This window comes from Bufo gargarizans, chromosome 10, assembly GCF_014858855.1.
Source record: "Bufo gargarizans isolate SCDJY-AF-19 chromosome 10, ASM1485885v1, whole genome shotgun sequence".
Lineage (NCBI taxonomy): Eukaryota > Metazoa > Chordata > Amphibia > Anura > Bufonidae > Bufo > Bufo gargarizans.
This window is the reverse complement of record NC_058089.1, coordinates 24,982,068-25,009,103: the sequence shown is the minus strand read 5'-3', so window position 1 is coordinate 25,009,103 and position 27,036 is coordinate 24,982,068. Positions and strand designations below refer to the sequence as shown.

Here is a 27,036-nt window from a genome sequence, read left to right as displayed (position 1 = left end):
AGCAGTAAAGGCCGGCCATTAGTGTTCACCAGGAACACTGCTAGGTGAAAGCCTCTGCCTAGCAGTGTAAAAATATAAACAAAACAGCCCTTGCCCTGCGCAATACAGCTCCACTCAGAGGGGCGAAAAAGGGCATATGTCCAGGTTCAGAGCCTAAAGGGGTTTTCCAAGATTTTAATGCTGATGACCTATCCTCAGGATAGGTCATCAATATCTGATCGGTGGGGGTCTGACACCCAGGACTCCCACTGATCAGCATTTTGAGAGGGCACCGGTGCTCCTGTAAGCGCCGAGGCCTTTTCCGTGTTTACCAAGCTCAGCGCCGTACATTGTATCCTGCACCTCCAGCCTGTCTAGCTGCTGTCCGTGCTGCACACGGTTGTTACTCTGGATATTAGCCGATGGTCATAATGGTGGGACTCAAATGTGTATATATATATACAGTATATATACATTGAGCTTTTCTTCTGCTATAATATGCTGCCTGCAGATCCGAAACAATGTTCAACTTGAAAAGTTCTCTTTGTCAAAAAAACAAAAAGTGCCTGGTCATTGTATATTTCTGTGCAGTGACTTCCTGTCTTTTTGAAAAGTCATAATTGGAAATTTGAGGTCTGTGGATTGATTGAGTCATTAGTGAGAGTTAGGCCTCTTGCACACAAACATATGCATTTTGCGGTCCGCAAAAAATACAGACGACATCCGTGTGCATTCCGTATTTTGCGGAACGGAGCAGCTGGGCCCTGATAGAACAGTCCTATCCTTGTCCATAATGCGGACAATAATAGGACATGTTCTATTTTTTGGCGAAACGGAATGCACACGGAGTAACTTCAGTTTTTTTTTGCAGACCCATTGAAATGAATGGTTCCGTATACGGACACGGAAAGAATATACGTTTGTGTGCATGAGGCCTAATTATGTTGTGTCAAAATAAGTCACCTTAGGGCACCAAACGAGGACAACCCAGCCGAAGTGTATAAAATACTGCCATCCATGCCCGCACATCATGCGTATAGCCTCATAAATGCTCGTACATCTACTTACTGTAATATGTGTAGTGGCACTGAAAGGGTGTTTATGTGGAGACGTATAATCTGAAGTCTTATCTTTCATTGCTTGGGAGAAAAGTATGTTACTGCTTGAAAGTGAAGTGTAGCACTTGTGAACTAGTGATGCATTGACCATGTTTTTCAGCTCCAAAAGTTCAGGAATTCTACCTCACTTATCTGAAGCACTGCTGGAGGGAAGCAGTCAGGGCCGGCCTGGCCCCAAAATCAGCCCATTCTCCTCTTTTATATTCTTGTACTTAAAGAGGGTTTTCCAATGAATAAGATATTGATGGCCTATCCAGCACCACCGCATCAGCTGTTTGAAGAGGCCAAGACTCGCTGCAGTCTTCTCGTGGCACATTGGGTTGTGGCTGTGCTTGGTGTTGCGGCCCTGACCCATTCACTTGAATGGGACTGCGCCTAGGTCATGTGACCGATGAACATGCCGTCGCTGGCCGAGGAAAAGGTCAAAGCACTGACTGGAACACCACGGGCTCTTCAAACAGCTGATCGATGGTGGTGCCAGGATTGGAGGACATCAATATTCTAGTCCCAGAATACCCCTTTAAGTAGTTTTAGCAGTGGACCTGCGTCAAGTGGAGGTCCAAGCAGAACAGCAATAATGAAGAAAGAGAAGCGGTCACCCCTCCGGATATGTCTGTTGCAGTAACTACTTGTATTCTCATCCAATAACAATTTTGGAGAATCCTTTCTTACAACTATATGTTGTGACATTCTTCTGTTATTCCTGTTAGAAATTTATGAATAAAGGTACAGCAGGTAATTTATAGTTGGGAGCGTGTCCCTGCCTAATCTAACACTGGTGTTCCGTTAGATTTTCCTACCTCGTGAGATTTCCCTACCCTCGTCATTTCAGGCCGCACCGGACATGACGTGAGGAGGTGTGCCGCGCCGCGCAGGCGCACAACGACGGGGTGGGGAAATTTCACAGCAAATTAAGCTGGACACCGGCCGACACTGTGCATGCGCCGGGAGCCTCACCAGCGGTTAGGGTAGGGAAAAATTACGGGCCAGTGTCCAGCTAACTCTGCTGTAAAATTTCCCTACCCCGTCATTGTGCGCCTGCGTGGCGCGGCACACCTCCTCGGGTCATGTCCGGTGCGGCCCGAAGTGACGAGGGTAGGGAAATCTCACGAGGTAGGGAAATCTAACGGAACACCGGCAACACTGATTGGACAGTATAAGACTGTGCAGCAACACTCCAACCGGTACACCCAGTTGTACCTTTATTCATAACTTCTAGGAGGAATAATAAATGATCATAAGAGTGCAGGACAGTAGTCCCGCAGGCGGCCCGATGCGCACAGTATCATAGTAACATATGATGCTGTGCTCTCCCGTGCGCACGATGTATGTCGCTCCGGGACATATGGCCCGCTCACGGACCGTATGTCTCGGAGGGCATACGGTCGTGTGCATGAGCCCTAACTTTATTCACGCCAGAGCCCAAAATAAGTTAAAAACCGCAGTCTCCCAAGGTTATTCGGATGCCCAGAGATGACCCCTAAAATTATTTCAGTCCCCAGACCACACACTCAAATTGAATCAGATCCCAGCTGTAATCAGCTCAGTGCTGGCATGATAAGGGGGGGCTACTGGCACATGATAAGGAGGGGCTACTGGCACATGATAAGGGGGGGCTACTGCCACATGATAAGGGGGGGCTACTGCCACATGATAAGGGGGGCTACTATCACATAAGGGGGACTACTGGCACATCATGGGGGGGCTACTGGCACATGATAAGGGGTGCTACTGGCACATGATAAGGGGTGCTACTGGCACATGATATGGGAGCTACTGGCACATAAGGGGGGCTACTGGCACATAAGTGGGGCTACTGGCACATGATAAGGGGTGGCTACTGGCACATAAGGGGGACTACTGGCACATAATAAGGGAGGGTTACTGGCACATAGTAAGGGGGGCTACTGGCACATGATAGGGGGCACTCTGGCTACTGGCACATGATATGGGGGGGCTCTGGCTGCTGGCACATGATGGTGGGGGGGCTCTTATTACTGGCACATGATAGGGGGAATCTTACTGGCACATGATAGGGGGCACATCTTACTGGCACATGATTGGGGGCATCTATTGGGGAACTTATTACTGGCAGATAATTGGGTGGCACTAAATGTTTTTATTATGGGGGCTCTGTATAGGGGCATTTTATACTAGGACACATTATGGTGGGTACTATGGGGAATGGGGGGGGGGGAGCACTATGGGGTCATCTACGGGGGCACTGAGAAGGGGTATTTTATATTGGCACATTATGGGAACATTAGCTCAACTGGGGGCATTACAAAGGGGTATGTTTGTCACATTATAAGGAGAATTATTACTACTGGGGGGACATTATGGTGGGCGTTATTACTCCCACATGGTATGACCCCCTAGTAGCAGCACCAGCCTCTTCCTGCTCTGCTATCCCTCTGCCCCTTCTACAAATCCTTATTATGAAATCTTTCTCATTAGGATAAAACACAACATCAGCTCCACCGAGCCCCCGGCCAAAGTGTTGAAGTGGCGTCCGAGATCCCCAAGGGCCAAGCCAAGTAACTTGTAAGTTTTCATGTGAAATATGCTTGTTTGTAGTTGATCTTTATTATCAATTTTACATTGCAGATTTTTTATTTTTTTTGCAGCATATGGGTGAGATTTTATAAATATTTGTATTATTTGGTCGAAAGGCTCATTGGGGGGAGGGGGGATTGTAACAGGACTGCCGTTGAATATCTAAAATAGCTGGTCAAGTAAAATGTCCCATGCAACAATCATTAAATAGGTGGCCAACAAAAAAGGGGCGGGTCAAAGGGCGTGGTAAAACACTGTCTGAGCATGCTGAGAGTTGTAGTTTTGCAACAGTTGGAGGCATCCTGGTTGGGAAAACACTGTGATAATATGAACAATGGGCCTTCTACAAAAGAGCTATCGTGGGGCAAAGTTCATATTCGTGTTTACACACGTGTTTTAAAATGAATGCTTTCTCCTATTATAAACAGGTAAATAATGACGCAATGCTGTGGGGCAGGTGTGCAACTTTTTCCAGGGTTGGTTTTTATCCCCAGTCCGGCCCTGGTACTGGATGTGGCATCCTGCCATGAATAGTACCAGCCAGGGACGGAGGACGGGAGGGGGGTGTAAGGCAACCCTCCTAATGTTGTCTACTGTGAGCGGCCTGTTCTGCAGGAGACAGGGATAGGCAAGGAGGTCTTACTTTGTTGGGTATCATTCCAACCGGCACTGGTCAGGACTGGCAGATTGCAAGTCCGTGCCAGTAGGCATCTGGCACCTGACAGTAAACTAGTTTTGCCCTATTGATTCCAATTTGTGCTACTGAGCATGTGAGATCCACAATTTTGTGAAAAAGATGCAGAATTTCCTGAGAACAATCGCAGCAATAATCGCAATTCATATTATTGCAGAATTTGTAGCCTGGAACCACGTCATAGGACAGCTATAGTCCAGCACTTTACTGCGTTTACTGCACATACGTGTTGTGTAAATGTGCAGCTGTAGAGCGGTTACTTTCACACGATCATGCTAAATGCACACCATCAGGATTGCGTGCGGAAAGTCCGCACCGTAGATCATCGTGCACATTGTATTCTATGAGAATGTGAAATTCTCATGTACACAATGCAGATTTTCTCCATTCACTCTAATGGAGAGAGTAAAATCCGCATGCGAAAATCCCACACCAAATTCACATGTAAATCTGCACCAATTGATGCAAATTGTCCGCAGAGATTTCCCTGCGAACATCTTCTGAGTTATGAACGTGTGCATTTACCCTCGGCGTCTTGTGCCTCTGACAAGTCCCTTCCAGAAACAATGTGATACAATGTCGACACTGGGATAATGTAACCCAAAATATTTAAGATTGCAATTTTGTTACATTCCATCATCCAGATTATTGTTAGTGCTACAGAATCCAGAGGAATTTTCTGCCCTATGATATCATTTTGTGACACAGAATTCAGTTAGAGGGTTCCATGAGTTCAATGATGTCGTCCTTTCTTCAGGATAGGTCATCAGTATCTGATCGGTAAGGGTCTGACTCCAGGCACGCCTTCCAATCAGCTGTTTGAAGTGGCCTTCAGTAAGAAGTCTATACTGGTATTCTCATTTATTTTTCATTCCAACCCCCCAATCCACCCCCCACCCCCTAAAAAAAAAAAAAAAAAGGTTGCTGAAACCCTCATATATTTGGCCCAGATGCCTCTACTAACTTTAAATCCATGTAGATCGGAGCTCATTTACCTCTGCCACACATGCCTTGTGGAGGATGACTATACGGTGGTATGGTCATATGGCTACTGCTTTTAGATCTGCACTATCCTGACACAGCACAGCCTGCGCGTGAACAGACGAAAGTCTCCAAATTACACAAGACGGATTCAAAATCAGGATCCCGAAAGAGGAAGCAGCGAGAATGTAGTAATCAGTCTAAACTGACACCACGTATTGGCTAACGCCGTATCTGACTGAAGTTCATACAGCGGTTCGATATAAGCCAGGGATGATAGCACCCGTCTGTAATAAGGCAACAGCTGATCGATGGGGGTGCAAGGTGTCTGACCCTCACTGATCGGACATTCATCACCTATCCTCAGGATAGTTCATCAATATCAGGAGCCTTGAAAATGGTCTTCATCACGCCATTCACAAATCTTCAAATGGTGTCTTTTTTTCAGAGCAATACCAAACTTCAACCAAATTTATCGAGACCGAATCAAATTGGACCTGAAACAAATTTTGGGAAATTTGCTCATCTCTAGAGAGATGGTTTCTATCTGTGCATATTTAGTAGTGATAAGCCCTTATTGTAGTTTATGCATGAATGTGTAGTGCCCTGGAGCACAGGGACTATGGACTATGGACGTTCAAGAACATTTTACCTTATTGCTACAATGCAAAACCATCAACTCACTACCTTATTGCACTTTGAAGGGTTAACTTTCACTGTGATTTATGCTGTTGTGTGCATTATACTGTTGAACTGCATTGATAGGTTTATTGGCATATATCCTGTTTATTTGCACTGTTCTTACACTATATCTGCACTGCACTGTGGAAAGGGTTAATGAACAGCTAGCTAATTATACCGAGAGACTTTATGACTTTCTACCTATGCAAAGTTTTGGGGGGAGAAAACAGACAAACTCACCTTTTGACTGTCTGGTTTAGCTCTGGTGTTTATGTTTGAAGACTTGTTTATATGTTCGGAAAAAATGCTTAGGCTACTTTCACACTTGCGGCAGGACGGATCCGACAGGCTGTTCACCATGTTGGATCCGTCCTGCTGCTATTTCGCCGTGCCGCCGGACCGCCGCTCCGTCCCCAGCATGTCCGACTTTTTAGTCCGGCGGCTTTCGCCGTCCCTATTATAGTCAATGGGGACGGAGCGGCGGTCTGGCGGCACAGCGAAATAGCGGAAGGACGGATCCGACAGGGTGAACAGCCTGTCGGATCCGTCCTGCCGCAAGTGTGAAAGTACGCTTATTCATTCCCATTGTCACAGCCTTTGGTGTGTACTGTGACACTTACTTATGCCACGCTTGCGGTTGCCTGTGGCAACGTGTTGCTGTTTCAGCATGCGGGGGCAGTGTCACGGCCTTTGTGGTCTGTGCCGTGACATGGTTGCCTTGCATGTTGTTGCCTGCGGCAACGTGTAGCTTTTTATGCTGGTGTGTGCACTTCCCCTTTCAGTTGTTTCCTGCTGGAGGGGTTAACCACCTTGTTGGGCGTGGTCACTAGGTGCTTCATCTTACCTGTGTCTAGAGGCCAGGAGTCAGTGGTCTCCAGCCATGGTGTGTGCTGGAGTTATGCTCCTAGTCTTCATATTCCATCTCCCAGAATGAGGGCCTCCTAGTGGGACATACTGTCACAGTGGGGAGTGGGGAAAACCCCCCACCGTACGATGACTGGGGGATAATGAAAGCAACTAGGCCTGAACACAAGGATAAGGGAGCAGGTCACCTCGTAACACATCCCTATACCTAGCCCTAACTCCTCACCGTATGAGCGGACCTGGATGGTAGGACGGCTCATACTCTGGATACCTAAGGCCCTGAGTGCCCTGAGAATCCCTCACAAAGGAGCTGAGGAGAGGCTCCCTGTTCTTCCAGGACACGGAAGAACAGGAGTCTCAAAAGGTCTAGAAGCAGGGTAAAGCAAAAAAACATATGCAGCAACTGGATTGGCAGGTAAGAAAACAAGACGACACACTTACCTGCCGCTGCCACCACGACTGGAACCTGTGAATACGTACCGGAGCCCTAACACCAAACAGGACACCGTACCAGCAACTCACACAGGTATCTAGCACACCAGACTCCGCCAGGACCCCCATGCCTCAAGGTGCATGGCAGCCCCAGGTGGCACTGCATACAGGCTAGGAAGTCTAGCAACCATGCTGGAATATATCACCAATCATACCAGACAAGGAACACCACACTAGACATTGCAACACACCAAATCATAACCCCACACCAAACATACACCACATGTAAGGGAGAGAAGACATTGCTGGAGACCTCGATGTCCCACTAGGAGGCCCTCACTCTGGGAGATGGAATATGAAGACCAGGAGCATAACTCCAGCACACACCATAGCTGGAGGACCACTGACTCCTGGCCTCCAGCCACAGGTAAGATGAAGCACCTAGTGACCTGGCCCAACAAGGTGGTTAACCCCTCCAGCACCGGACAGAGGAGGAAACAACTGACAGGGGAAGTGACCACACACCAGCATAAAAAGCTACACGTTGCCGCAGGCAACAACATGCAAGGCAACCATGTCACGGCACACACCACAAAGGCCGTGACACTGCCCCCGCATGCTGAGCCCCTAGTTGTCTGCAGATAGGGACCAGTGCTTAGTAAGAGAGACTCTGCCAGGCTGCATGAGTGGCCAGAAGAAGACGCTGAGATGGGGATACTCTGCCACAGACCAGGGTTACCAGCCTATTGGCCAGGGCTCCAGCTCGACGACTGAGCCACAGACCCTGGGCCACCAGCCTTTGCCCAGGGTACAACCCTTATAAAAGAGAGAGCAACACCTAGCTCAGGCCTTTCCTCAGCATGAAACCTTCTTCTTCCCGGGAGGAGACTGGAGAAGCCGGCCCTGTGCCTCGCCTGTATTGTTTTGCACTTGAATTCCTCCAGTAAAGAAGCACCCTGGTTACTGCAGACCATGACTCTCTGGACTTATTTTCCATTGGGGTGCACCGCGCCTTACCATCCCTTCCGGAGAGTAGCGACATGTGGTGACACCTCAACGGTGTACGGGGGACCCAGCGTAGCATTGGGGCCACCCTAAACCTGGTCATTGCACATGGAAGCATGTATGGATGCCAGTTCTTCTGTTCACATAAGGCTACTTTTACACTGGCGTTTTGGCTTTCCGTTTGTGAAATCCGTTCAGGGCTCTCACAAGCGGTCCAAAACGGATCAGTTTTGTCCTAATGCATTCTGAATGGAAAAGGATCCGCTCAGAATGCATCCGTCTCCTTTCCGCTTTGAAGGAGGACACCAAAACGCTGCTTGCACCGTTTTCTATGACACAATCTGGCACAATAGAAAACGGATCCGTCCTCCATTGACTTTCAATGGGGTTCAAGACGGATCCGTCTTGGCAGTGTTAAAGATAATACAAACGGATCCGTTCTGAACAGATGCAGACGGTTGTATTACCTGAACGGATCCGTCTGTGCAGATCCATGACGGATCCGCACCAAACGCGAGTGTGAAAGTAGCCTTATTGTAGTAAAGGCACTTAACATTATAGAGAAGTCAGGAAATGATCATTTATACGGATTGTTTGTTTCCAGATCAGAAACTAAATAACTTTAGGGCTTCATTATCAGGAAGGGAATAACATGAGGATCTCAAGGGAACGTAACCCAAAGCAATGCTGCTCATAAACAAAGGAAGCATAGCTCTGCGGAGCGATAGACGAGGATGAAACACCATGTTGGTGAATTATATCTCTCGTATTACAGGGTCATATGTTATCACTTCACTGGATTTTCCCTTTAGGCCAATATCTACGGTCAGGGGTGCACCTAGCCGTTCTGCTGCCTGAGGTGAAAATTAAAACGGCGCCCAACCCCTCCAGCCCAACTGCTTAAGACATACTGTGATACAGTTGCATATAGAGAGATATTCCCACAGCGCTGCCACTGCCTCAAATTGTCTCTAGGTCTTGCCGCCTGAAGCAATCGCCTCACCTGGCCTCATTGGTGGTGCACCCCTGTCTACGGTGGGTTCTGAGGGCACCAGAATGTATTAGAAGTCATACAGGGGGATAGTAGAGTAGTCTATATTCAATACTTACTTAGGATGCTCAGCCATAACAATAAGACCACTGACCGATGATGTGAGTAACACTGACTGTTACATGGCAATGGCACCTGTTAAAGGGGTTTATCCCATGATTGATGTAAAAATGAAAATCAGACATCCTATAGTACAGGCATGGCCAACCTGCGGCTCTCCAGCTGTTGTAAAACTACAACTCCCACCATGCCTTGCTGTAGGCTGATACCTGTAGACTGTCCGGGCATGATGGGAGTTGTAGTTTTGCAACAGCTGGAGAGCCTCAGGTTGGCCACCCCTGCTATAGTACATGAAATTCTCTTTATAACAAAGCTAGAACCAGCCCTGTATCTCACATGGATCCAGAGATCTGCCCATTCATTACTCTGCTAGATTTATACCAAGCTGTCAGCTCAGGGGGTGCGCACTTTCTCTGAGGGCATGTCCTTTCTGCTGCAGCAGGTGGCGGCTGAAGGATGGAACTGAGCGTGTGCGACCACCTCAGTGAGCTGGACAGAGAAATTAGAAAAAGAACTAACAGCAGGTGGCGCTGTACAGCTAGATTTCAGTGAAAAACTCAGTGGCTATAAAAGATTTTTAATTACACAGAATTATAAAAGTATTCAGATCCAGGTGCTGGTTTGAAAAATGTAGAATATTTTTCGGGGGACAACTTTTTTTTTAACGTGTGGGAAACAGGCTGAACAAGAACAGTTCTTCAAGTAACTACTGTAAATGGAGGAAATGGTGTAAAATAACAAAAGAACCGATACTGATAAATCTGCTGCTGATACGGTGGTCCCTGCAGGTCATTGCAGCAGTAAGGACAAACGTCAACTTGGGATAATGTCACACTGACAGGGAAGGACCGTGCTGACACCCACATCAGTGCAGGCGGGTGGCATGGTGAGTGCAGAACACACAGCAGTGCCAGGAGGATCAGCACGCCTTGTGCCCCCCTCCTCCTCCTGTCACATGACTGCTGGGTCAGCTGACACCTCTCATGAGATAAGTGAGACTGCTGGGTCATTGCTGACAACAGAGGAAACCCAGCGGACAGAAGTGTATATGTACAGAGGGAAGAGGACAGCGCGCCGCGCCACCATGGACCTGTCTGCAGCGTGGGCTCTGCTGCTGTGTGTCCTGCTCCAGCATGGATCAGCACTCATCAGGTGAGGACAGCAGACGGATGGATTATTCTTCACATATGTGTGTGTGTGGCACATTGTAATAATATAGTATCTTATCTATCATTTATCCAATCTATCTATCTATCTATCTATCTACAAACCAAAGTAAGGAAATAGCAGGACTCCACAGGGGGCCAGGTGCAAAATCCTTGTAGAATTCCGGACGACAAAATCCTCAAATAACAGTATCTTGGTGAAAAAAAAATTCTATCTATCTATCCCTCTATCCTATCTATCTATCCTTTTCTGTATTTATCCTTCTATCTATTTATCGATCTATCTATTATCTATCCTTCTATCATCTTTCTGCCTTTTATCTATCTATCTATATATCTATTATCTAAAACAAGACTGAAATTGCTGGATTTATGCTGGATTTGAATTGCTGCTTTGTTTCTCTGGGTAGTAAGAGGCGTCTGGCAGCAGTTCATACCCTTCCCTTCACTAAACATGCAAAGTCTGCTGATACAAGCATGTGGATGTATGCGGGTGCCAACGAAGACCCTACGTGCTTGTCCAGTTCGACACCTCTACCAAAAAAAAGGAAAACACCTTAAAAAGGAAACAAAGACATATCACAAATATTTTATAGAAAATATTTGGTCTATTACAATTAAGGGTACTTTCGCAGTAGCGCTTTTCTTTTTCGGCACTGAGTTCCGTCAGAAGGGCTCAATGCCAGAAAAGAACTGATCAGGCATATCCCCATGCATTCTGAATGGTCAGCATTCTGTTCAGGATGCATCAGGAGGTCTTCAGTTCAGTAATTTTGACTGATCAGGCAAAAGATAAAACCGCAGCATGGTACGAAGACTTGCCTGAATGACGGATCCGGCATTTTTTTCCATAGGAATTTATTAGTGCTGAATCCGGCAATCCAAAGGATTAAACTTTGTGTAATATTTTTAATATTTTTAATCCAAAGGATTAAACTTTGGACTCCGTTTCACCTCCTTTCTGTTCATTTCCATATTTTTTTTTTTTTTTTTTGCCAGACAGAATAACATAGAGGGGGGATTTATCAAAGACCGCGTAAAGCCACCAAAAAAAGAAAAAAGAAGAAGAAAAGACACTGGTCTTTGATATCCTCTTTGCTGCTGCAGGATGTGCCTAATTTATGATAAGGCTCCAGCCTCGCCATAACTTAGGCATGTCTATCTATCTATCTATCTATCTATCTCTGTATTTATCCTTCTATCATTCTATCTATCTATCTATCTATCCTCTCTCTAACCTATCTAGCTCACATATCTGATTGTGTCTAGCGCTCTGCGATCTCACTACCATTGCTACAGGCATATATTCACCTCCCCGCGCCCATGCAGGCTGGTATGCAGTTGAATAGAATAATGGATATCTGCTGCCCATAGAACATGAAGTAAATAAACGACCGCCTCCGGGGCAGAAACAATCCCCAGATCAGGAGACTCAACATTCCTATATTGGGACCTGCCTGTCCATTTAATTACTCCCAGTTTTCCCTGCTGCAGAATATCGCACACTAGAATTCCACATGGGTGAGGGAGCGTACTCCAGCATTAGTAAATATGCATCGCTGTTAGGACAGAACCTGCCGTAGATGTACAAACAAAGTCAGTGTCATGGAACCATGAACCAGACGTACAACAAGAGATGAGTGGAAATAAGAAGGCTTTATTGAAAATAAAGCTGTAAGGCAAAAGTCCAAACGGATGGCTAAACCGAAGCAGGGTCTTGCGAAACCAGAGATCAGGAACCAGAAGGGTAGTCAGATGAAGCCTGGATCAGGAACCAGCAGGGTAGTCAGACGAAGCCAGGATCAGGAACCAGCAGGGTAGTCAGACGAAGCCAGGATCAGGAACCAGCAGGGTAGTCAGACGAAGCCAGGATCAAGAACCAGAAGCAGCAGCAGTCTTAGAAGCATGTGAGCACAGGAGGACCAAGCAAGGAACTGAAGCCACAGACCTCCTATATATATGAGCCAGGCATCCAGCTCCTCCCAGTGGGAAGGAGGAGCCGCAGGGTGGGAGGCTACAAGAAACCCAGAAACCAAGATGGCCGCCAGCACATGTCAAACGAAGGAGAACAGCAAGGAGGTAAGACCATGACAGTACCTCCCCCTCAAGGGCCCCTCCTCCGCGGAGTAAGGAACGGTTTCTGAGGGAAGCGTGCGTGGAAGGCTCGGAGCAAGGCAGGAGCATGGACATCTGCAGAGGGAACCCAGGAACGCTCCTCTGGACCATAACCACGCCAATGGACCAAAAACTGCACCCGGCCGCGGACCAGGCGTGAGTCCAGGATATTGCTCACCTCATACTCCTCACGATTGCCCACTTGGACCGGACGAGGCCGAGGAATCGAGGAAGTGAAACGATTACACACCAGTGGCTTCAACAGGGAGACATGAAACACGTTGGAGATCCGCATGCCAGGAGGAAGCGCAAGGGCATAGGCTACCGGGTTTACCCTGCGAAGCACTCGGAAGGGACCAACAAAGCGAGGCGCCAGCTTGGGAGTGGGCACTCGAAGGTTGAGGTTGCGGGTGGACAACCATACGCGGTCTCCGACCTGGTAGGAAGGAGCGGGCGCTCGTCTGCGATCAGCCTGGAGTCTCTGGCGCTGCGCAGAGACCTCGAGGGACCTCTGGATCTGTACCCAAGAAGCACGTAGGACGGAAAGGTGATCCTCCACAGCCGGAATATCCTGGGGAGAGAATACCTCCGGTAACACGGCAGGTTGGAACCCATAATTGGCCATGAAGGGAGACGTCCCAGAGGAAGAGTTCACCGCCGTGTTCCTGGCAAACTCAGCCCAAGGCAGGAGGTCAACCCAATTGTCTTGGTGATCGGAGACATAGCAACGAAGGAATTGCTCCAAGGCCTGATTTGATCGTTCTGCGGCCCCATTGGACTGAGGGTGGTAGGCCGAGGAGAAAGAGAGATGAATCCCCAACTGGGAGCAAAAGGCGCGCCAGAACCTGGACACAAACTGACTCCCCCGATCCGACACAATCTCCTTGGGCAAACCGTGCAACCGGAAGACCTTCCTGGCAAAAATCGAGGCCAACTCTTGTGCAGAGGGTAGCTTCTTGAGAGGAACACAGTGGCACATTTTGGAAAACCGATCCACTATCATGAGAATGACCGTATGGCCTCGGGATGCAGGGAGGTCCACAATGAAATCCATCCCCAGGTGTGACCATGGACGCTCCCCGGTGGCTATGGGTTGCAAAAGGCCCAACGGAAGGTGCCGAGGGGACTTACTCTGGGCACAAACGGAGCATGCCGCTACATATGCGGCGATGTCGGAACGTAGAGAAGGCCACCAGAACAGACGTGAAACAGCCCAGGACAGCTGATTCTTTCCAGGATGCCCCGCGGTCTTGGAGTTATGGTAGGTTCGCAACAACCGAGTGCGCAACTCCTCAGGCACAAAACACCTGCCGTTGGGTCTCCCAGAGGGAGCACCAGATTGAGCCGCCAAAATCTGCTCACCCAGGGGAGAGGTCAGGCTGGTGCGAATGGCGGCCAGGATCTGATTCGGAGGTATGACCGAAGTCGGAATCGACTCCTCCCCGGACAGCTCGGAGTACTGCCGTGATAAGGCATCCGCTCTGATGTTCTTGGAACTGGGTAGGTAGGAGACCACGTAATTAAAACGTGACAAGAACAGAGCCCATCTGGCCTGACGTGGTGTCAATCTCTTGGCCTCAGAGAGGTAGGTCAGATTCTTGTGGTCCGTCAGGATGAGAACCGGAACCACCGAGCCCTCGAGCAAGTGCCTCCATTCTTTAAGGGCCTGCACGATGGCCAATAACTCCCTGTCACCAATCTGATAGTTGCACTCCGCGGAAGACAGTTTCCGGGAGTAAAACCCACAAGGAAGCAGAGAACCCTCTGGTGTTCTACGCTGAGACAGTAGGGCGCCTACTCCCGTCTCAGACGCGTCCACCTCGAGGACAAACGGCAACCCAGGGTTGGGATGCGACAGAATCGGAGCCGACACAAAGGCGGACTTTAGAGCCTCAAAAGCTCGGATGGCCTCGGGCGGCCAGACCTGGGGATTACTGCCCTTCCTGGTCAGATCCGTGAGAGGCTTGGCTAGCATGGAAAAGTCCCTGATGAACTTCCGATAATAATTGGCAAAGCCCAAAAAGCGCTGCAGGGCCCGAAGACCACTGGGCTGGGGCCACTGTAAGACAGCCGAAACCTTCTCAGGATCCATGGAGAACCCCTCAGCGGAAATGATGTAACCTAAGAAGGTTACCTGGGATCGGTGAAATTCGCATTTCTCAAGCTTACCGAACAGCTTGTTCTCTCGTAACCGTTGCAACACTCGTCTGACATCCAGAATGTGGGCCTCCATGGATTCAGAATATACCAAGATGTCATCCAAATAGACCACCACACACTGCTGCAACAGGTCACGGAAAACATCGTTGATGAATTCCTGGAAGACTGCGGGCGCATTGCACAACCCAAAGGATTTGCGAATGTGTCCGCGTGAAAGCGCCTCCCTCATGTACTCCTCCATGGCCTCATTCTCCGCTACCGACAGTGGATAGACTTTGCCACGAGGAGGAACGGCACCAGATTGTAACTCTATGGCACAATCGTATGGGCGGTGCGGAGGTAGGGCAACCGCACGCACCTTATCGAATACATCCCGGTACTCCTCGTATTCAGGAGGCAACAGAGAGTCCGAGGAAGTACACAGCAACTTGACAGGCCCATGGATGCAACTAGCCCCACACTGCGGTGACCACGAGAGGATCTCGGCCGATTTCCAATCGAAAGTCGGATTATGCTTCTGGAGCCAGGGGTACCCCAAGACCACCGAGTAGTGTGGAGACGAAATAACCTGGAGACAGACCGACTCTCTGTGAACGGCACCAATGGCCATCCCAACTGGAAGGGTCTCATGAGTCACGTGTGGCGGCAGAAGGGGTCTGCCGTCTATCGCCTCAAGAGCCAGTGGGGAACCTCGAGACTGCAGAGGAATGGAATTGGCGGCAGCGAACACACTATCAATGAACAAACCACCAGCACCAGAGTCCACCAACGCCTGGGTCGTCACCGAGCCCCCGACCCAGGAGAGGACAACAGTAATCAGTGGTTTGTCAACACGGGAAACCGGGGACGAGGAGACTCCACCCAAGATCTGCCCCCGACAGGATCTCAGGTGCGAGCGTTTCCCGGACGGTTCGGGCATGCCAACCGAAAATGCCCACTGAGACCACAGTACATGCATCGGCCCTCGCGTCTCCGGAGTACCCTCTCCCCCTCGGACAGGCGAACAAACCCCAGCTGCATGGGTTCACCCCCAGACAAGTCATCCCCAGGAGGCGTGGGAGGAGAGGGAGGCACGGGTGGGACAGCAAACGTAGGCGCCAATCTGTTAGAAGGCCTCCGCAGGCTCTCCTTAAAGGAAGGTCTCTCCCTGAGTCTGGTGTCAATCAAAATCAGGAAAGAAATAAGAGACTCGAGCTCCACTGGTAGGTCCTTAGCTGCAACCTCATCCTTCAAGGCATCCGAGAGACCATGAGAGAAAGCAGCGACCAGAGCCTCATTATTCCAGCCCACCTCTGCTGCCAGGGTACGAAACTCAATGGCGTATTCAGCTACGGATCGTGAACCCTGTCTGATGGACATAAGGAGCTTCGCAGCAGAGGCAGCACGAGCCGGCACATCGAATACCTTCCGAAGAGAAGCAACAAAACCGGAAAACTCGGCAACCACCGGATTGTTGTTCTCCCATAAAGGGCTGGCCCAGGCCAAGGCCTTGTCCGAGAGCAGCGAGATCAAGAAGCCCACCTTTGATCTCTCAGTAGGAAAGGCATGTGGCAGCAACTCGAAGTAAATGCCCACCTGGTTAAGGAAACCTCGGCACTGAGTTGGCTCTCCCCCAAAGCGCTGTGGAAGGGGGGCAGAACCGGTCATACCCCGAAACACCGCAGGCGCAGCAACAGGTGTCGGGGTAGACTCTGGCGCAACAACCGGAGCGGCAGTAGGAGCGGGCCCAGGAGCGACAACCGACCCATCGGCAACGGAAGCTAAATGAGCCGTGCGTTCAAGCAGGGTTTGCAACGCCACAGCGAACCGACCCAACAGGTGATCCTGCTGATCAAGTCTGGCAACCAGCGTAGGTAGCGAGGATGGCCCTGTACCGTCAGAATTCATGGCTTGGTCCTAATGTCATGGAACCATGAACCAGACGTACAACAAGAGATGAGTGGAAATAAGAAGGCTTTATTGAAAATAAAGCTGTAAGGCAAAAGTCCAAACGGATGGCTAAACCGAAGCAGGGTCTTGCGAAACCAGAGATCAGGAACCAGAAGGGTAGTCAGATGAAGCCTGGATCAGGAACCAGCAGGGTAGTCAGACGAAGCCAGGATCAGGAACCAGCAGGGTAGTCAGACGAAGCCAGGATCAGGAACCAGCAGGGTAGTCAGACGAAGCCAGGATCAAGAACCAGAAGCAGCAGCAGTCTTAGAAGCATGTGAGCACAGGAGGACCAAGCAAGGAACTGAAGCCACAGACCTCCTATATATATGAGCCAGGCATCCAGCTCCTCCCAGTGGGAAGGAGGAGCCGCAGGGTGGGAGGCTACAAGAAACCCAGAAACCAAGATGGCCGCCAGCACATGTCAAACGAAGGAGAACAGCAAGGAGGTAAGACCATGACAGTCAGATTGCAGTGCTCCCCCGGCTGTTCAAAATCCAAGGGGGGGCGCGGATAGACGTCAGGAACCAAGCGCCAAATGCAAAAAATCGAACAGAGGAAAAATCCAGCTTCCCAAGAAAAGTGATAATCTTTAATACATACGTGCCTTAAAAGCCGACATACAATAGATGCATGTCTACGCGTTTCGGATCACAAAAATGTGGACCCTTACTCATGATTTTCTGCTGTAGATGTCATCCGGTATTTGGGATTTGTTGAGAAAACTTATGTATCTCTGACCAGAAGTGCAAATCTTATACAGCATCGGGCCAAAAGAATCTGATATAAGGGTATGATCTTATGCTGAATGCCTGTACGTGCGCCAATCTGTAATGAACGGGGCAGATTTACTGATCCTGTAGATGGCGTACACTCACATAGGCGGTCCAGACCTGCACCCGATTTATCACAGGGGCTCATGTGGTAGCCTGGGGAGCTTATCATTCCCCCTACACTAGTTTTACACTTGGTGTAAAAAAGTCGCAAACCCTGTGGTTGTGACTTTATAAACACCATTGTGCCTTAATCTAGGTGGCAGCGGCATTTCTCGCCGCCCTCGACACTTTCTGAGAAGGCGTGAATGAGGCGACCAGCAGGCCCAGCACATTTATCTTCTTTTACACCAGTTTTTGGGCATAAAACAAGACTGAAAAGAAGACTGAGGGGGTCATTTACTATCCAGAAATACGCCTATATTAGGTTATTCGCGCCGCAATCTGCAACTTTTTCCCGCTCACGCCAGGTCTAAAAAAGAGGGTTTGGCGTCGAAGAGGATAGGACAGCGGACCCGTCTCATTCATCATTTTCTACGCCTGTTTTAGGGGTAGAAAATGGTCTAAATGTAAATCAGCAAGGAAGCTGGCTTACCTTTAGAACTGGCACTGCATGCGCCGAAGTTATGGCCTCTTCATAACTTTGGTGGATTCACTGCCCGTTTAGGGGTTATTAAGATGAGCGTCTAAAACTCTGGTCTTAGTAAATGACCCCCTAAGATTTCTGTCTGGACTGCAAGAAGACATGCCGAAGTTATGGCGAGGCTGGAGCCTTATCATAAATTAGGCACATCCTGCAGCAACACAGAGGATATCAAAGACCAGTGTCTTTTCTTCTTCTTTTTTCTTTTTTTGGTGGCTTTACGCGGTCTTTGATAAATCCCCCCTCTATGTTATTCTGTCTGGCCAAAAAAATAAAAAATATGGAAATGAACAGAAAGGAGGTGAAACGGAGTCCAAAGTTTAATCCTTTGGATTAAAAATATTACACAAAATGTAATCCTTTGGATTAAACTTTCACCAAACATTCACCCAAAAATTATTTGTGAAATCCACCTTTACGGTACTTTCACACTTGCGGCAGAGTGATCCGGCAAGCAGTTCCGTCGCCGGAACTGCCTGCTGGATCCGGCAAAACGTATGCCAACTGATGGCATTTGTAAGACTGATCAGGATCTTAATCAGTCTTAAAAATGCATTGAAATGCTGGATCCGTCTTTCTGGTGTAATCTGGCAAAACGGATCCGGCATTTATTTTCTTCACCTTTTTTTCGGTCTGCGCATGCGCAGACCGGAAGGACGGATCCGGCATTCTGAATGCCGGATTCAGCACTAATAAATTCCTATGGAAAAAAATGCCGGATCCGTCATTCAGGCAAGTCTTCAGTTTTTTTGGGACGGAGATAAAACCGTACCATGCTGCGGTTTTATCTTTTGCCTGATCAGTCAAAATTACTGAACTGAAGACATCCAGATGCATCGTGAACAGAATGCTGACCATTCAGAATGCTTGGGGATATGCCTGATCAGTTCTTTTCCGGCATTGAGCCCTTCTGACGGAACTCAGTGACAGAAAAGTAAAGCGCTAGTGCGAAAGTACCCTTAAAGGGGTTCTGCACCTTCATTTAACTGATGATCTATCCTCTGGATAGATCATCAGCTTCTGATCGGCGGGGGTCCGACACCCGGGACCCCCGCCGATCAGCTGTTTGAGAAGGCAGCAGCGCTCCAGCAGCGCCGCTGCCTTCTCACTATTTACCGCCGGGCTGCCCGCCCACTGACGTCACGACTTGTATCAACTAGAGTGGGCGCGGCTAAGCTCTGTTCACTTGAATGGAGCTTAGCCGCGCCCACTCTAGTTGATACAAGTTGTGACGTCAGTGGGCGGGCGGCCCGGCGGTAAATAGTGAGAAGGCAGCGGCGCTGCTGGAGCGCCGCTGCCTTCTCAAACAGCTGATCGGCGGGGGTCCCTGGTGTCGGACCCCGGCCGATCAGAAGCTGATGATCTATCCAGAGGATAGATCATCAGTTAAATGAAGGTGCAGAACCCCTTTAATTGTAATAGACCAAATATTTACTATAAAATATTTGTGATAAGTCTTTGTTTCCTTTTTAAGGTGTTTTCCTTTTTTTTTGGTAGAGGTGTCGAACTGGACAAGCACGTAGGGTCTACGTTGGCACCCGCATACATCCACATGCTTGTATCAGCAGACTTTGCATGTTTAGTGACGGGAGGGGTATGAACTGCTGCCAGACGCCTCTTACTACCCAGAGAAACAAAGCACCAATTCAAATCCAGCATAATCAATTCTTACTTTTCCCACTGTGAACAGCCAGTCTGGCCTTGTACACATTAGACTGTCTGTGGTTCCCGAGGAATACATTTATCTAATATTTAACCTTTAATGGCCAAAGCATTACACACATTTGCATTGAAGGTGTTGAACAGAGAAAGAGATTAAAGAGTTTTTTGGGGGGATTTTCATAGTGATTTTCATAAATATGAGATCAGCTGAGGTCTCACTCCTGATGTATGAGGAAGCCGCAGCACTCAGCGGAGCTCTGGTGAGCATGACACATTACACTAATCTTTATCCAGGCCCATCAAATGAATAATTGTTAGGAAGTACTAAGGTCCAGACCACAGCCAGTGTACCCTACAATTGCTACCAGCCTTCCAAAACCACTCCAGGTGGTAGGAAGCTATGGCTACTCCAAGGTTCTTCACCAGAGCCCACCGCTTGGCCAGATGAACTTTGCTGCTTGAAACCCAAGTTACCTCTGTGGAGCTGATAACAGAAAACCGGAGAAGGGCACACTAGTGGTAGACCTTCCAGAATGACCAGGTAGGTACAAAGGGAAATCAGCAAGCAGGCATGAGTGCCTGTTTTCTGGAGAGACAGACACAGTCAATGCAGTACACAAGGGTTTAATTCAGAGTCAGGCCGGGGTCAGTACCAGGAAAGTCAATTTAAGCAGGAACAGCGGCTACAGGGTGTTCTCTTCTGGAACAGCCTGCCGAAACTCCTGCCTGCAGTGTGAAAGAAGCCTGGCATGCATTACTGAATTATCATCCACCTTCCTGAACCTCAGGACAACCATATAATATCATAATGAGGACTTAAGCAAAGTCAATTATCAAAGCTAATACTTTTACCTCAACCCAGGATACCATTAACAAAGTTCACCTCCATCCGACGAACTTTATCTGAAGCTGCTGGGGAGGTGGATAAAATAATTGGAAGTGAAGGATACAAGAAGTATTACGATGGATTTCCACCAAATGGAGGTCCTACACCAGAGACACTGAAGAACTATTTAGATGTAAGTCACGTATGATTTGGTTTATTATCTAAAGCATTCATTGTTTATAATAGTAGTAGATACAGAAACATGTGGACTAGCTGCTTATATAAATGGCACTGACAACTGGACTTCACACCCTCCCCTCCCTCTAGGCTCAGTACTATGGAGAGATTGGCATCGGGACCCCTCCCCAGATATTTACTGTGGTGTTTGACACAGGATCTTCTAACCTCTGGGTCCCATCCATCCACTGCTCCCTCCTGGACATTGCTTGCAGTAAGTACCACCATAGTCCAATCTATGCATCTTTATAATGAAGAGTGTAGTCACCAGTTCTTATTGTAAGGGTATGTTCACACCTGCAGCATCCTGGATCCAGCAGGTTCTCTCGGATCGGCAGAGATGGATAGTGCCGCTCACCGACAGAAACCATTGACTAAATGGGGATCCAGCCGTTTTCCGGCATGAGTGCCTGTTTTCTGGCCTGACAAAAAATATTGCATTTCTACGGAAAGCGGCCAGATCCCCACCAGATCCCATTATAGTCTATGCGGTCCGGTGGTGCGGGGCACTCTCCATCCATGCCGGATCTGGAAAACTCTGGAAGGTTGTTCTCTGCCGGAACAGCCTGCTGGATCCAGTAGGCCACAGTAGCGGTTTCATCCAACTTTCTGTTGGGTGATAGTTCTGAGTTCAGTGCTGGATTACCAGACTCCACTTTTTTTCAGTGCTGCACCACAAGTATGATTCATCCAAATCCTCCACCTTTGTAAAGAACGGCACAGAGTTTTCCATCCAGTATGGCAGCGGCAGTCTGTCTGGGTACCTGAGTCAGGACACCGTGACGGTAAGCTCCTGAGAAGTCTTATGTTCTGAAAATAAACATTCAGTATGGGTGTCATCTTATGAGGAAAAGGTCCTACAATAATAATTTTAAATATTATTATTTATAAATATTATTATCATTATTATTAATCATAACAATAATAATGCTTAAAAAATGTAACAGTAGGTCATAACCCTCTTTTAGCCCAAACTTGCCTAGTTTAGTAAATTCCAGTGAATTCCACATCAAATAACAAAATATTTCTTAGGCCTGTTTCACATTTGCGTTAAACGGATCCGGCAGGCTGTTCAGGCTGGGAATGGCCTGCCGGATCTGTGCATACCGGGTGCTACTGTGTGCTGCTGAGATGCCGTCCAGCCCCTATCACTATAATGCGGACTGCCGCTACCCGACAAATATGCCGAGAAGCAGCTGGACAAAAACTGCTGCACGCGGCGGTATTTGTCCGTCCGCTCCTTGGCATATTTATAGTGAATGGGGCCGGACGGAACCCTGGCAGCGCCTGGTATTGATGGATCCGGCAGGCTGTTCCCGGCCGAAACAGTCTGCTTAAAGAGGACCTTTCACTAGAATAAAAAAATCTAAACTAACTATACAGACATGGAGAGCGGCGCCCAGGGATCCCCCTGCACTTACTGTTATACCTGGGCGCCGCTCCGTTCTCCCGGTATAGCCTCCGGTATCTTCATATGTTAGGCTCCACCCATTTGAACCTGCTGGCGTCTCCTTCTCCCATGCTGTAGTGCTGGCCAATCACAGCGCTCAGCTCATAGCCTGAGAGAGAAAAAAGCCCCTCAGGCTATGAGCTGAGCGCTGCGATTGGCCAGCGCTACAGCATGGGAGAAGGAGACGCCGGCAGGTTCCACTGGGTGGAACCATAACATATGAAGATACCGGAGGCTATACCGGGAGAATGGAGTGGCGCCCAGGTATAACAGTAAGTGCAGGGGGATACAGGAACGGCACAACATAGAGTCATAAGAATAGAAGCTCCAGAATTGTTATTACATGGGGAATGCAAGTAGTTACTAAAAGAGACATGTCAGGCGGGGGGACGGCTCCTCATTAACTATAATCTACACAAATAACCTAAAGCTGCAATTAGGTTTCTGGTGGCTGCTACTGGCTTAGGATTGGACAGTGTATGTCCAATTTGCACAAAAATTGACTATCCAATCACTGCTGCCAGTGTCAGACTGGTTTTAGCGACACGCCCCAACCGGTATCACCCAGATGGACCTTTATTGTAGACTGCTTGTAATTCATTTCTACATTTCTAGTAGGAAGAATAGAGTAATAGCACAACATAGAGGTATAAGAATAGATGTAATTACGTGGGAAATGCAAGTAGTTGCTAAAACCGACACGTCAGGAAAAGCGACAGGTCCTCTTTATGGCAATATGTCAGTAATATATGCAGGCTTCAAATAATATATGAGAAGTGCAGAATGCATTAAATCTGGATATTTAGAGCAGCAGTGATATTATCGATCTCAAGTATCGTCTGCCTTCTCTCTCTTCTCAGATTGGCAACCTGGCAGTGAAAGGACAACTTTTTGGGGAAGCCATCAAGCAGCCTGGAGTCACCTTTATTGCAGCCAAGTTTGATGGTATTTTGGGCATGGCTTACCCCCGGATCTCTGTGGACGGGGTCCCCCCTGTTTTTGACAACATGATGCAGCAGAAATTGTTGGAGAACAATGTTTTTTCCTTCTACCTGAACAGGTGAGGACAATATCCGGGAAGTGGCGAGGAGTCCTGTGATGAGATGTTGTGGCACAGTTATGGGGTCACTCCTCACCTTCTATGACCTCTAACCTGGTCACACTCAGAGCTCATCTAGAAAGCGACAGCAAGCTACATTCAGTGATAGAACTAGAATTTAGAAAGTACCCTTGATGCTAGGGAGGCTATTGACTGCTTTTCCCATCACCGTATGTTTTGATCCGCGCAACGGGGAGCTGCAGCGCCGCCCATGCAGGCATCTGGACCGATTCGGGTGCCGGGAAGTATGTTAGTATAATGTATATGAGGGGCATGGGTATTAGGGGGTCATTATAACCCCTTTACCAGTTCCTGACAGGGCCATTTACCCCCCCCCCCCCTCCCTCTTCCTGAAAAGGCACATATTCCGATTTTTTTAAGTACTTGCATCTTTCAAAGCCATAATATTTTTTTTTCCGTTCAGTTATGTAAATCATTTTTCTGCCTTTTTTTGGCGATACATGAGGCTTTATTAGTATTTTACTTTTTTGTTTTTATTTTTTATAACCAGGAACATGTAAAAAAAAAAAACATGTTTTTCAAATTTTTTTTTCCAATTTTCTTTTTTTGTTAATAGCACAACATGCAACTAAAATCTTTTATTTAAGGCTACTTTCACACTTGCGTTCGGAGCGGATCCGTCCTGGTATCTGCACAGACGGATCCGCTCCTATAATGCAAACGATGGGATCCGTTCAGAATATATTTCGGAAAAAAATCTAAGTCTAATTGTTAGTCAGACGGATCCGTCCTGACTTTACATTGAAAGTCAATGGGGGACGGATCCGTTTGGAATTGCACCATATTGTGTCAACATCAAATGTATCCGTCCCCATTGACTTACATTGTAATTCAGGACGGATCCGTTTGGCTCCGCACGGCCAGGCGGACACGAAAACGCTGCAAGCAGCGTTCGGGTGTCCACCTCCAGAGCGAAACGGAGCCAAACTGATGCATTCTGAGCGGATCCTTATCCACTCAGAATGCATTAGGGCTGGACGGATCCGTTCAGGGCCGCTTGTGAGAGCCTTCAAACGGAACTCACAAGCGGAACCCCGATTGCAAGTGTGAAAGTAGCCTTAATTTTGTCCCCTTTCCATCACAGTCATTTTTATACTGTGGGTTATGGTGTTGAGCTGGGGTGCAGGGCAAGGTGGTTTGTTTTTTTTACGATTTCTTATTTTTTATTTTTTTTTTGTCTTTATTTTGTATTCTTTTTATTTTACACTTTGTGTCACCCATGAGGTCATACAAGACCTTTAGGAGAAATTTACATAATTTTTTTATTTATTTATTGCTGATTTCTCCTGTAACTGGGGCTGACAAATTAGTCCCAGTTACACAGGGGATACTAACCTCAGAAAGGTTGTACAGCCTCACAGCAGCGCTGATCTGGGTCTGCTAAGACCCAGCAGCTCATGCAGACTCCTGAGAATCACCAGGCTCCTGGCAATCGCATGGATTCTGGGACTGGAGCAGGATGCCGCATTCTGGCTTTCTGACCTCTATACACAGCGTTCAACCGTCCCTGCTTTCTCTATGGGGAGCCCTGCTCTCACTGACACCGAGCTCCCCGCTCCTGCAGCTACACTTTAAAAAAAATTCCATGCAGAGATATATGTCACTGTACATAGTAAATTGGCGGTCAGCAAGCGGTTAAACCCTGTGATGCAGCTATAAGATTTACAAAGCTTGCAATTGCAACCAGGCTTCAAAGCATAGGGAGCCAAGAGGTCATCTGCTCCTCCCCAGACACAAGTAAATGGGCAGAACTGGTGTTGGACTGGGATTCCTTGGACCAGATGAAATGTCATTGCGCGCACAGGACATATCATCCCAAAGGTCCAATAGGTTATTTGTGACTCATCCCATAATAAAATGACAGGCTATAAATAGGTTTGCTCTCTGCCAGACCTTTAGGATCCATGTTTGTGTCAGAGGCTGGTCGCACCAGGAGATCCTCTGGCCACGTTGGCGGAAAACTCCGTCTGACAAATGCATTGAAATTCTGGATACGTCTCTCCGGTGTCATCCAGAAAAACGGATCCAGTATTTTTTTTTTTTGCATTTTTAAACCGGATCCGGTTTTCCGGAACACTTGGTACCGGATCCGACATTAATACATTTTAATGGGAATTAATGCCGGATCCGACATTCCGGCAAGTGTTCCAGAATTTTGGCCGGAGAAAATACCGCAGCATGCTGCAGTATTTTCTCTGGCCAAATACCGTAAAGGGACTGAACTGAAGACATCCTGATGCATCCTGAACGGATTGCTCTCCATTCAGAATGCATTAGGATAAAACTGAAGCGTTTTTTTTTTCCAGGCATTAAGCCCCTGTGACGGAACTCAATACCGTAAAAGAATAACACTAGTGTGAAAGTGCCCTAAGAGAATAAAGATACGTTCGCATCTGCGGCATGCCTGATCTGCCAAAACCCGGCATTTATGTTGGAAAGCGGATCGATTACCACCGGACTCTATTATGGTCAGAGGGGATCTGGCGGTGGATTGTAGAATCCTGCAATGCCAGATCCAGAGAAATCCAACAGGACTGCTCTCTGCCGGATCCGCTGCCGCAGAGGCGAACGTTCTCAATGTGTGACAGGCACTGGCGTTGAGCAATCAGACTCTTCCATTTAGGCACTGGGGGGCTACAAATATTATGGGAGTCGCTGCTGGGAAGCAAGAAGGCTGTGTCTGAAAGCAAGAGGAGCAGACGGAGATGGGGTTGGAAGGATTTGTAAAAATCTTATTCACACTGTGCAGAAATATTACCGATTGTAGAGACGTTTTACTCATCACTGAAATGAGTATAATCCATATGTTACACGTGGATATTGTACATATTTGGCCACAGACTTTATGAAAATGTCTACCACATCTTAATATATTCATATCTATATCTATCTATCTGTCATCTATTTCTCTATCTGTCTATCATTTATCTATCATTCATCTGTAGTCGTCGGGCGCACTACTTGGGGTCCCTTAAAGTACATGGTTGTCGTGACGCCAGTTGCAATGAAGCAACAAGGGCACAGGGCCTCTTTTAGTAATGTGGTGGTACCCAGGTGTAGGAATGCCAGAGTGGTGTAGGATGGTCTAAATGTCCCTTAATGGTGTTGCACGTGTCACGTTGCTCCTACCTGGATACGCTTGTCGCCAGGCGTTGCCCTCCAAAAGCAGAAAAAAGGGTAGTAGTAGTATGGGATGAAGAATAAATGGAATACAGACCTTGTGATGAAGTTGATAACAGCTTTACTTTCGATAAACGTTATTCCAAACAGTTTACAGGCTTTAACTTGGTTTCCAGCAGGCATTAGCTTTAACTGTGGCAGGCAAACTCCTCTCTGGCTACAGAACTCAGCTTCTTCTTTATGCTGTACTTCACTTTGTAATCTGGTCTGTCTCTAGATTTGTCCAGGGAACACTTTACTCCTGGTTTCTGAGGCTCTTTGCTTTGTCCTCCAGATCTAGCTGAGCTGAAGGTGCTCAAGCTGGTCTAGGCAAGGCTCGTCCAGAAGGGACGGGCTCCTGCTGCACACCCTCCC

General features: G+C 48.0%; 1 protein-coding gene across 1 annotated transcript in view; it reads left to right on the top strand.

Moving 5' to 3' along the window:
* Positions 1 to 10,416: 10,416 nt before the first annotated feature.
* Positions 10,417 to 27,036, top strand: part of LOC122920181 (cathepsin D-like) — a 28,236-nt gene continuing 11,616 nt past the window's right edge. Inside the window, exons 1-5 of the mRNA XM_044269447.1 lie at positions 10,417 to 10,573; positions 20,732 to 20,888; positions 21,023 to 21,146; positions 21,599 to 21,717; positions 23,243 to 23,442. Of these exons, the coding sequence (XP_044125382.1) occupies positions 10,470 to 10,573; positions 20,732 to 20,888; positions 21,023 to 21,146; positions 21,599 to 21,717; positions 23,243 to 23,442 (704 nt within the window). The 5' untranslated portion in view covers positions 10,417 to 10,469. The remainder of the gene's footprint in view (positions 10,574 to 20,731; positions 20,889 to 21,022; positions 21,147 to 21,598; positions 21,718 to 23,242; positions 23,443 to 27,036) is intronic.